This window comes from Heloderma suspectum, chromosome 2 (assembly GCF_057233095.1).
Source record: "Heloderma suspectum isolate Gila_16-S chromosome 2, 16-S_ref, whole genome shotgun sequence".
NCBI classification, from domain to species: Eukaryota; Metazoa; Chordata; class Lepidosauria; order Squamata; family Helodermatidae; genus Heloderma; species Heloderma suspectum.
The window spans coordinates 277,909,149-277,920,891 of NC_139459.1; the positions used below are offsets into that span (position 1 = coordinate 277,909,149).

General features: G+C 46.9%; 1 protein-coding gene across 1 annotated transcript; it reads left to right on the forward strand.

Annotated features, from left to right (window-relative positions):
- The first annotated feature begins 3,719 nt into the window (after positions 1-3,719).
- LOC146354647 (transmembrane emp24 domain-containing protein 9) lies at positions 3,720-11,568 on the forward strand. Its single transcript, XM_084839451.1, has 5 exons — positions 3,720-3,910; positions 4,170-4,270; positions 7,409-7,534; positions 7,672-7,818; positions 8,613-11,568. Exons 1-5 carry the CDS (start codon positions 3,760-3,762, stop codon positions 8,760-8,762), a joined length of 675 nt encoding a protein of 224 aa, XP_084695577.1. The 5' UTR covers positions 3,720-3,759; the 3' UTR covers positions 8,763-11,568.
- The last annotated feature ends 175 nt before the right edge of the window (positions 11,569-11,743 follow it).

Sequence of the window (11,743 nt, forward strand, 5' to 3'; positions counted from 1 at the left end):
GCAACCCAGGAATGCCCCCGTTACTGGGTTATTTGCCAAGGCATCCAAACCTGGAACTCTGTATTGTTTGTTGTTGGGTTAAACTCTGGCTTGTTTCTCTCTCAAAAACCCAGAGTTCTGGGTTCAGACGACACGGAGCACAATCCAGGAACAGGGCATTCCTGGGTTGGTTTCTGAACTGGAAACAGCTGAAGCAGTGAGTGATTGGGAGGCAGCGCACTTGCTCATGGACACAACTAGTCCATAGTTTAAACAACCCATGGGAGCATGATGTGCTAATTGATAGGCTGCATAGACAGTTGATTCTCTTAAGTGAATAGTTAGAAATGTATTCATGTAAGGTATTCAATAAGAAAAAAGCCCCAACGTATTTCTGTGACATTTTTAATGCTCAGAAATATTTGAGCTCACCCTCACAGTTAACTCAGTTGTTGTTCGCATTTTACAGTTGGAAAATTCAAGAGGTTGTACCTTTGTCCAAGGCCATTACCATCCTAAATCTATAGCTGAGTAATGTGATTCTCAAAACTGAAGTGTGCACCTCCCCAGGTATAGTATAAGGCATTGGCAAGAGTATAGGGTTGCCAGCCAGGCTACTGATGTGCACATGCTAGTAGGAACATGCTGACAGAAGTAGCATCTTGGTCTCTGTGCTTGTCCTGCTACAGTAATCTCATAGTGGCCCATAGTTCTCTCATAGGGCACTTGTATTGTAGGGGGATTGTACTCAATTGAGGGTTGGACTCAATGGTCTTATAGGCCCCTTCCAACCCTACTGATCTATGATACTATTCTGTGATTCTAGGTCTAGCCCTTAAGTAGTAGGTGGCCCTGTTTAACAATCCTTAAGCAAATCCACAAACTAGATTCTGTTTGTGGGAACTAGGGAGGGGTCATAGTTCAGTGGTAGAACACATGCTTTCATACAAAAAGTCCCTGGTTCAGTCCCTGGGATCTCGAGCTAGGGCTGGAAAAACTCCTCTCTGAAAACTGCAGAGTTGCTGCGAGTCAGTGTAGATCAGCAAGGGTCACACCACTTGTGACTCCCATCAGTCCTAGCCAGCATAGCTAATGGTAAGGGATGATGGGAGCTGTAGGCCCAAAAATCTGGAGGGCCACAAGTTGCCTACGCTGTTGTAGATGGAAAGTACTGCTGAAAAAGAATCAATATGATTTCTGCAAAAGTATATCCTGTCTCACTAATCTTTTCTTTGAGAGTGTCAATAAACATGGATGGGTGATCCAGTGAAAAGTATTTACTTGGACTTCCAAAAGACTTGACCAAGTCCCTCATCAAAGACTTCTGAGCAAACTTAGGAGTAATGGAATGAGAGGAGAGATCCTCTTATGGATCAGTAACTGGTTAAAGTACAGAAAGCAGAGAGTAGAAATAAATAGTGAATTCTTCCAATGGAGGTATGTAAACAGTGGGATCCCACAAGGATCTGTACAAAGACTGATGCTTTTCAACTTGTTCATAAATTATCTGGAATTCGGAGGGAGCAGTGAGCTGGTCAAGCTTACTGATGGCCCCAAATTATTTACGGCAGTTCAAACATAAAGGGATTGTGAAGAGCTCCAAAATGATCTCTCCAAACTCGGACAATGGGCATTAAAATGGCAAATACCTTCAATGTAAACAAGTGTAAAGTGATTCAAGTTGGGGTCAAAATTCCCAACTTCACATATATACTGATGGGATTTGTGCTGGCAGTGACCAAGAAAGAGATGTTGGGGTTGTGGTGGACAGCTTGATGAAAATGTTGGCCCACTGTGCAGCTACTATAAAAAGGGCAAATTCCATGTTGGGCATAATTAGAAAAGGAATCTAAAATAAAACTGCCAATATCATAGTGTCCTTATACAAATCTGTGGTGTGATCGCACTTGGAATACTGTGTACAGTTCTGGTCCCCTCCGCACCTCAAACAGGATATTGTAGAACTGGAAAAGGTGCAGAAAAGGGCAACCAAAATAATCACGGGGCTGGAGGAACTCCCCTATGAGGGAAGGTTACATCTTGGGCTGTTCAGCTTAGAAAAAGGGTGAGTAAGGTGAGACATGATAAGAGGTGTACAAAACTATGCACGATGTGGAGAAAGTGGATGGGGAGAAGTGCTGTTTGCACTCCTGTCCTGCTTGTGGATTTCCCGTCGACAGCTGGTTGGCCACTGCATGAACAGAATGCTGGACTAGATGGACCCTTGGGTCTGGTCCAACATGGCTCTTCTTATATTCTTAAGCGTTTCTCCCTCTCTCATAATACTAGAATACATGGTTCATCCTGTGAAGCTGGGTGGTGGGAGATTCAGGAGAGATAAAAGGAAGTACTTCACATAGTGGATAGTTAAAGTATGGAATTTGCTACAAGATGTGATACTGGCCAATAACTTGGATGGCTTTAGAAGGGGATTAGACAAATCTATGGATAAGGCTATCAATGGCTATTAATCAAGATAGCTTTATATTACCTTCAGCATTAGAAGCACTATGCCTCTGCTTACCAGTTGCTGAGAAACACAAAGAGGAGGGTGCAATTGCCTTCATGCCTGTTTGTGGGCTTCCCACAGGCAGATGCTTGGCCAGTGTGAGAGCAGAATGCTGGACTAGATGGACCTTGGTCTGATCGAGCAGGGCTCTTCTTATGTTCTAGAGCTGAATTGGATGGATCAAGAGTCTGACTCGATTGAGGACTGTGTTCCTAACTGCAATACTACAATATCAGAGTGATATCTGTGTGTTTGTGTGGGGGGGTATATAACCCTGGCATATAATGAAATGAGGGGGGGGGGAAGAGAAGTCACACATATGAGAACTGCATGTGGTGTGTTGGGTGGAATATAAATTAGAAAATGGGGAGTAGGAGATACAGGGTAACAGGCCCATAGCCAACCTAAAAGTTCCAGGGGGGTGCCAAGAAAGTAGGGGGGCAGTTCTTCTGGTTTGCAGGCCTTTTAAAGACAACATTGTAAACTGTTATTTGTAAAAAAAATGTTTAGGGAGGGCAGAGAAAATTTGGGGCAACCCTCCCTCCCAGCCTACAGGGTAAAGCTAAGGGAAGCCTTGGCCAGCTCCATCCTTGGATTCCCTCTCCACCTTAACCCTCAAACTCAGGGTTTATGTTTGATTCTTACTGTCAGTTATCTTCAGTAAGTTCAGCGCTCCGTTCCCGTTCTAAAGACGCACTACATTTAAGTTTCGACACCAGACTCTTGAACCGGTGGAGGCTAGTAGCTCCGATTTCAGTGGGGCTGTGCTTGCATTCTGGGTTTCCGTCAGAACCAGGTAAAACTCTAAAGGAGCTATCCAAAGTGCTGGGCCCATTTTGGAGATAGGGGTCAGCACCTTGGATAGCCTCTTTAGAGTTCTGACGGAAACCCAGAAGGGAACCACAGCCCCACCGAAACAGGAGCCACCATCCTCCAGTGGCCCGGCCTAGAGGTTTGCTCCTCGCGGGCCCAGCAGCGGGGAAGGGGGCTGGCTGCGCCGGGAGTGGGGGAGGGAAGGGCCGGGCAGGCGAATGCGGCGCAGAGCGTCAGGGGAAGCCCCGCGCCTGACGCTCCGCTCCCGCCACACTTGCTGCCTATCGTAGCAACGGTATAAGGGCGCCTCCGCCAGTCGGGCGTGGGGAGGGCCTCCCATACACTTCCGTTCATGGGATCGCTGGGAGTTGTAGTCCCGCCGCCGCCAGCCCTGTGCTCCAGCGATTACGTGGCTCGAGAGTCCGAGCGGCGGCGGCGGCGGCGGCAGGCGCGGCGCGATGGCGGCTCCCGGGTGCAGGCCCAGCGTGCTGTGGCAGCTGGCGCTGGTGGCCGGGCTGGCGTCCCCCGGGTGGGCTCTGTACTTCCACCTGGGCGAGACGGAGCGCAAGTGCTTCATCGAGGAGATCCCGGACGAGACCATGGTCATCGGTGCGCGGGGAGGGGGCCGGAGTGGAGGCGGGCGGGGGAGCTGGGGGGGCACTGAACTGGGGGGCGGTTTGGGGGCTGCGGGCAATAGAGAGCCGAGGCGGGGCTGCCGGCCAGGAAGAGATCGGCGCGCTTAGGCGCGGTGGGAGAGGCGGATGCTGGAGGAAACGGGGTGTAGATGGTGAGGGTTATGTCTGGGAACGAGCGGTTTACGTGTTTAACGGCCGGCTTTGCCCTCATCCTGCTCCCTTCTGACTCACAGGGAATTACCGGACGCAGCTGTTCGATAAGCAACGGGAGGAGTACCTTCCTGCTACTCCTGGCCTGGGCATGTTTGTGGAAGTGAAGGACCCCGATGAGAAGGTATATAGGCACATGGGCCCAGCAGTTTGTTCTGGTGCATTTGTCAGTCTGATGGCGGACGCATGTGGTGAAACCACAGAACATTATTGCTGAAAAGGCACAGGGAGGAGCACGCGGCGTAAGTCAGGAGTGGGCACAAGGCAGATAGATCCTTTTCTACCCGTATGCCTACTGGTAGATCTGCTGGAAAAAGCAAAGTAGATCCCACAAGCCTGAAGTCTGCTCACCCCTTGTTTAAGGTAGTGGTGGGCAGACTGGGACCTACTTTGACCTCAGGGCTCTTTGAAAAAGCAATCAACCGGAGCCAGGTGCAGAATAGTGGCTGGTGCAGGCACACGTATGCTAAAATTTAAGGAACAGGTTGTCTCTGAGCACATGCTTAGCCCAAGGATTTCTGATCAGTACCAAAAGCAAGCTAAGAAGAACGTTTGCCCAAAACCCCATTCCTGGTTTCCCCTCAAGAGTTCTTTCTCAGCAACCTAAGTTGGGGGAGGGGGCAAGCTTTTTAGGGCATGTGCATGTTTAGTTTGAGAAAAGGCCTACAACTCCCAGCACTCCCCAGCCAGCATGGGAGTTGTAGGCCTTTTCTCTGTCTAAACATGCATAGGATTGCACCCTTAGTTGCTGTTGTTAGACAATTGGGAGTCTGCTGTATGTGCAAAGCACCCAGAGATGTACCAGTAGATCCTGATGTGCCTTCTACCCACCTGTTTTTGAGCTTTTGGGCTGTGTTATAAAAGCCTGTGTTTGGTTATATTCTTTTGGGGTGCTTCCAGATGGAGGGATCCTAGAGCAAACAATCAAATGGCATTGCGCAGCTGTTCCATCTTTTCTTCCTTAAGAGATTATTTTTCTGGTAATAAAAAAGAAGGGAGAAGAATTGGGAAAACATAGGAGGGCTACAAATTGAGGGTCAACGTCATCTGGAATCACCCATAAAATCAGTGAATGAAGAAGTGAGCTTCATAATAAATGCCTTGTCTGGAAGCACCCCTGGTCTGGTCTGTTGTCTGGCGTTTGGTGTTCAGCTACTAGATCTGGAATGAAGAAGGAGATTTGTGGTCCTTTGTTCCCCTTTTGGGGGCAGTTTGTTCCCCTTTTTGTGGAAACTGCCAGTGCATTGGGCTAGTGGTATAGATGCTTCTGGAACAGTCTGTTTTGGGTAACTAAAAACCATTTGGATATTTTTGCTTTGGGGGGGTCATGGGCAAATTGCATTTTGTCCAGGACGTCTCCTCTACAGAGTCTAGAGGCTGTGCCTGCCCCACCATTATGGAGTGCCAGTAGTATGTGTATATAGAGCTTTCCATTGTATAGGCCATCACCCTTATCCCCAAAGAAGGGTCTAGGCAGCATGCCTTTTGAGAGATTATAGGTGCAATCCTATTTAGGTTAGACAGAAAAAAGTCCTAAAACTCCCAGCATTCCCAAACCAGCCATGCTGGCTGGGGCATGCTGGGAATTGTAGGACTTTTTTCTGTCTAAATATGCATAGGATTGTGCTCTCATTTAACAATGTGCATAGAAAACTGTATAGTGTCATATTTTCCCCTGGTCCCTTTTAGTGAATGAATTTATTGTTACAACCACTGGTTCCAACAATGGCCACTGGAACCAGAAAAATATGGCATAAAATGCATAACATGTTAAAAGAACAATTTATAATCAATGAAACTTATTTATCATTCCACATAGGGTGTGGGAAATTAGCTCAAATTTAGAAGCTAAAGGGTGAAGTTTGCCATGGTCGATAGGGTATCCCATTTATGGGATGTAAACACATCAAAACACAAAACATTAATAACAACCATTCATAATCAATAAAACTTGTTTGTCATTCTACATGGGGGGTGAGAAGTTAGCTCAAATTTTAGAAGCTGAGAGGGCAAAGTTTGCCACAGCAAATAGGATTCCCCTTTTATGGGATGTGAAGAGAACATCACTTTTCTCCAATTCAGGCTAATGAGTTTTCCCTGTTAGGGCGCATTTTAAAAACTTTATTCTAGCCATAGAGAAAATAAAACAGTGAAACAAGTAGAGGGGAAGGTCCTATACCAACCCACTGCCATATGGGCAGAATCTAGAGTCGTAAAGTATTTTATTAAAATGCCCTTCTAAAACAGCATTTACCATTTGTTGCATCCTAAGCTGGGTTAGGGCATTTCTAAGGGTAAAACTGGAGATAAGCTTCAAAGAGCTCTCACATTCGAACTTAGATTTAAACCTTGCGTAGCAGGGGGCTATCTTGTTATTTGCGATAGCATACAGGTCAGATTGAATAGAGACACTATGAACCCATTCTCAGAGTATCTGCTTGCTCTCTGTAACACAACAGTAAGCTATTATAACATCTATTATATATTACGTATGAAATCACCCTTCCTTGGACAACTTCCACCTGTTTGTAAGACCTTTAGGGTGCAGTCCTATCGGGGTGCCTGTCAGCCTCTGGACTCAGAGGCTGACAGGGATCCTATGGAGAGCAGGAGGAGCACGGAGGAGGCCTTCGCCTCCGTGCTCCTCCCACTCTGCATTTTGGCTAGATGGGCATTTTTGCCTGTCTAGCTGAGGTTCTGTGGAGTGGGCGGAAGGAGCCTGGGGAGGCTGGAAGATTCTTTGGAAGCTGACCTCCCCAGTCCACTCCCCTCCCTGCCCACAGAAATGCCCCCTTTACCTCTTCTCTGAAGTCACTTTTGCACCCTGGAGAGGCAGCTGGCGAGGTTCTGTCTGCACCAGCTGCAAGGGGCAGGGGGAGTGGGGGAGCCCAGACTCCTGGACCTGAGGCTGGAGCGCTGTCTCCGACCTCAGATCCAGGAATCTGAACTATCCTTTGGCCCCCCAGATGCTGTCTAGGGGCCATAGGATTGCTCCCTCCGTGGATTTGTTTATAATATATTGGCTTTACAGCTTGACAGAATGCTGTTGGTTGAGACTGACTGCAGTGCTGAACTTGTCCTAAGCATGGACTACACTTTGGATGTTTAATACATAATACATGGGGAGGAGGGAGGAGGGATGAATGGAAAGATCGTTGAACTCCTTACTCAAACTGCTTATGTTTGTGTGAACTAGGAACCCAAACATAAACATATTTTTGGGATACTGGGTTTTCTCACATCTCTGTTGTTCTCTTTATAGGTGGTGTTGTCCCGGCAGTATGGCTCAGAGGGCAGATTCACCTTTACTTCACACACACCTGGGGAACATCAGATCTGCCTGCATTCCAATTCCTCAAAATTTTCCCTTTTTGCAGGAGGCATGCTGGTAAGAGGATCCAAGTGATGGTGGAAGGGAGAGTTTGTTAACTGGTTCAGTTGCCAAACCAGCTCAGGAGGCCTCTTCTCCTGGGGAGTATCTGCAGACCAGAGGTTTGACTGTTGTTGTTTCTCACATCATTGCAGAGGGTCCACCTTGATATCCAGGTTGGGGAGCATGCCAACGACTACGCGGAGATCGCAGCCAAAGACAAGCTGAGTGAGCTGCAGTTGCGTGTGCGCCAGCTCTTGGAGCAGATTGAGCAGATCCAGAAAGAGCAGAACTACCAGCGGGTAAGAGAGAGGGGGACTCCAGCAGGTCACCTCTGTTTCATGCAGAAGGTGCCAGGTTCACTCTCTCGTATCTCCAGTTAAAAGGACCAGGCAGCAAACGGTGGGGAAGGACAGCACTTCCTGAGACCCTGGGGAGATGCTGCCAGTCAGAGTAGGCAATCCTTGGCATAAGGCAGCTTCCTATGAGGCTTCAGTAATGTTATCTGAATTGTAATGCTGGGGAGTGGGATGGGGGTGTTGTCATTGTACCTGCTCACATGATGCAGTTCTTCTTTTGGGGTACCTCCACCCCGTAGGTCGGGCCTCATTCTAAGAGGAAATACAGAGCAAGAATGGGGTACCTCCACCCCATACGCTGAATGTGGCCCATGGTCATTCACCATCCAGCCTGTGGAGGTTTCCCTCCCAAACTCTGCCCCCTCCGCAGGTGTGTGAACAAGGCAGCTGACTGGCTGTTGCCCGAAGGAGTTGCCCCTCCAGACACGTTCCAGGTCCATTTCTCCACGCAGAGAAAGGCAAAATGGGTTCCAGGGACAGATGACACCAGGAAGGGCAGGACCTCAGGGTGGGCCCCCCACCCCCTGACATCATCCACTGGATTGGTTCCCCACCCCTGCTATAGCAGAACATCTGCCCCCATGAAGCTTATTGTTGCACTGCGTGCTGAAGGTGGGCATACAGATTTAGCTGTTTCCCCTAATCAGTCCATGGTGAAAATGTAGTCTATTTGCTCTTGATTATGAGTGGGAAGGGGAAGAGGCTTAAACTGCTTTTGTTTTTTCTCTTTTGCTCAGTGGCGAGAGGAGCGCTTCCGTCAAACCAGTGAAAGCACGAACCAACGGGTTCTCTGGTGGTCCATTGTCCAGACTCTCATTCTTGTAGCCATTGGAGTTTGGCAGATGAGGCATCTCAAAAGTTTCTTTGAAGCCAAGAAGCTGGTTTAAAAAAGGGGGATGGGGGTGACATCAGCAAAAGGCCTGCATTTCCCACAGGAACAGTTCCTAGTGCTTCATGTGTCCACACTGGGCCCTTTTCTCTCCTCAGTCATTCTTTCCACCCGACTGGTTATTGGCCAGGGTCCTTGTCAACTACCTCTCTCTGCCTCTGCCCCTCCACCTTCCCACCAGTCAACATCCCAGCCTGCTGTGATACCAGCGCAGCGTGTTGGTGCCACGAGACCCTAACCTCTCTCCAGACAATCGAGACCTTCCTACCCGTGCTGCCTCTCATGGTTTTTAGCAAGGGGGAGGCACCCTGTGTTCAGCTTTTCTCCTGCCTAAGAGTGTTCCTCATCAAAATTAAGATTCCTTTTTGGAAGGGCACTCAGGACTCTTTCCCTATCCAGCATCACAAATGTCAAAACAAAAAACTGATGGCAGTTTTGAGCCCTGCTGTACTTGTACTAGCTCTGACTTCTTATGAGATTGGTGGAGCAATCCTTGGGACTATTTCTAAATTATGTGCATGTGTGTTGGCAGGTGGATGTGATAATCTCTGGGCTACTAATCAGGGATAACCAAGTATTAAAATCTACTTGACTTTCCTTATGTCTTCCTCCCATAGCTTGTTAGATTTAAATTTGTTTTTCCTTTATACATGCAGCCGCTGTTCTTCTGACAGATTGGATACTTCATTTGCTCACCAGTCTGAGCTTATGAGCAGTTGCAGGCTTGGTTCTACAACACAGCTTCTGCTGTTATAGCAGGAACATGTGATGACACACTTGTTTCCTGCTGCTCCACCAACCCAATCCTAACTTGGAAGTAAGATCCACTGATTTCAATGGAACTCCCTTACAAATAACTTTGCTAAGATTTGCAGTCCCACTCTCCTTGGGGTTTGTTTTGCTAAATACATTATTTGGGCATCCACCAAAATACTACTGTATGGTTATTATTCCAAACTTATGGAAGCATCCCCTCTTATCCTTTCCCCCATCAAAATTTGGGGTTGCAGTTTGGGGGAGGGGAAGAGAGCAAAAAGTTTGGCTCAGTTCAGACATAACACTCTCAAGCCAATAAACCATGTCTTATTAGCCAAAGAATGAGAATAGTGCCTGTGTACTCCTCATTCCCTTATGCATCTAGTTTCCAGACTTATATCCTGGTTTATTAGGTTTCAGATCCTAACAAGTAGTGCTTATAAGCCACCATGCTTAAGCCATAGTTTCTTGGTGTGTGGTTTAATGAGCCAGGATATAAGCATCAAACCTGGGTGTGCAAGAGAGGTGTGTGTGGAGGGGTGTGGTGTGGAGGGGGTGTGGTGGCACATGGGCCATGATTGTTGCATCTGAACCTGGCCATTGTATGTGTAGGGTTGAAGTGAAGGTCTGTTACTGATCTCCATTGTTTTTTGTAAGCATTAGTTCTAAATAAGCTTGTGGAAAAGCAGCTGTCTTGGACTGGCCTGTCATGTCTGATTTGGATTTGCGGGGGGGACGGGGACCTGACACATTGAAGATTGGGTTTTTACTATAGCTGTGCTTGCCCTATCACCACACCTTATCCATGCCTGCTTTTTTCTATAGAGGCCTGAAACTTTTCACTTGTTTTATTTTTTTCATGAGGATTGAGCAGAAAGCTTAGGAGGATAGTGTGTTATTTGCCCAACAACAACTTCACAGTTAATATGTAGATCACTTCTGTATATAAGTAGGTACAAGCATCCTCTTCCCTTAAAATATGAAAGGGAAAATTTGTTGCCTGAGCATAATGCAGAATTATTCACTGAAGGTAAGTGGGGCATAACCTCCTGGGAACAAGTTCTGTGATTCAACTGGCACAAGCTGGTCAGTTTCTAAAAGGAGTTTTACTGATCTTTTACTTCCTGCTGACATGAAACTCTTGTATAACTGGATTAACAAAATGAGTAGTGGTGGTGGTACTATTGCTGAAATACTTGGGAGTGTCCTCAGGTTGCTAAGGAATTTGAGTCAGACAAATCCACTCTAAACTGTGTTCCCTAATGAATCCAGCATGTTAAAAGCCACAAGTTTGACTTTCAGATAGAACTTGCTAAATGTTGAGGGGCTGAATTCAGGGCATTAAACTGGGCTTTTTGATAGGGGTACATGATTTAGGCCAAGACTCCTCTTCAAAAACAGTTTGGTGCACTGGAAAGAGGAGATCTTTCTGGACTGGTGAAGGAGGGGATGTTTCTAGACTTGTAGAGGAGGATTCCTACATTCAATAGGTGAATGCTGGTGTCCTGTTATTGGAAGGGGGGTGGTGGAAGGGGGCTTTTGATGTGTTTTCAGTTTTCCATATGCTAGGCATTCGGGATGCCTTGGATTTGTGGCACCAGCTACATCAGCCTTCCCCAACCTGGTGCCTGCTAGATGTTGTGGACTTCCATCAGGCCCAGCCAGCAGAACCAGTGGTCATGAATGCTGGGAGTTGTAGTCCAAAATATCTGGAAGGCACCTGATTGGAGAAGGATAATTACACTATCCAGTTGAAGAGTTCTAATATCCCAGCCACCTTTCCTTTACTCTTCTGCTTGGAGATGAAACAAGTCTGTTTCTTACTGCTGTAGCCAGCTACTGACAAAAACTTAAGTGCTTGACAATTTAAATACTCAAAAGTATTTAAACTGCAGGTTTTGAGTGGGAGAATAAAGAGCTTCAAGGGTGAGGGGATTGTTTTAATGAATGACACATGCTCGTTTTATGTTTTGAGGCTATTTTAGCCCTGGTTGCTACTGTATTACAGAATGAGAGAAATTATTAAAGATGGTCTTTCCTTCTAATAATGAGTGCTAGCTTTATTACATTCTAAGATCTTCCACTTTCTTTAGAAGTGCAAAAAGGCACATTGACGTATCAATATTTTAGTCGACCGATGCATTGAAATAAAAATGCTGCGCTTAAAATTAACCAACAGCGTTCCTGTTGTATCCCACCCAAATTCGAATACCTTATAAATCC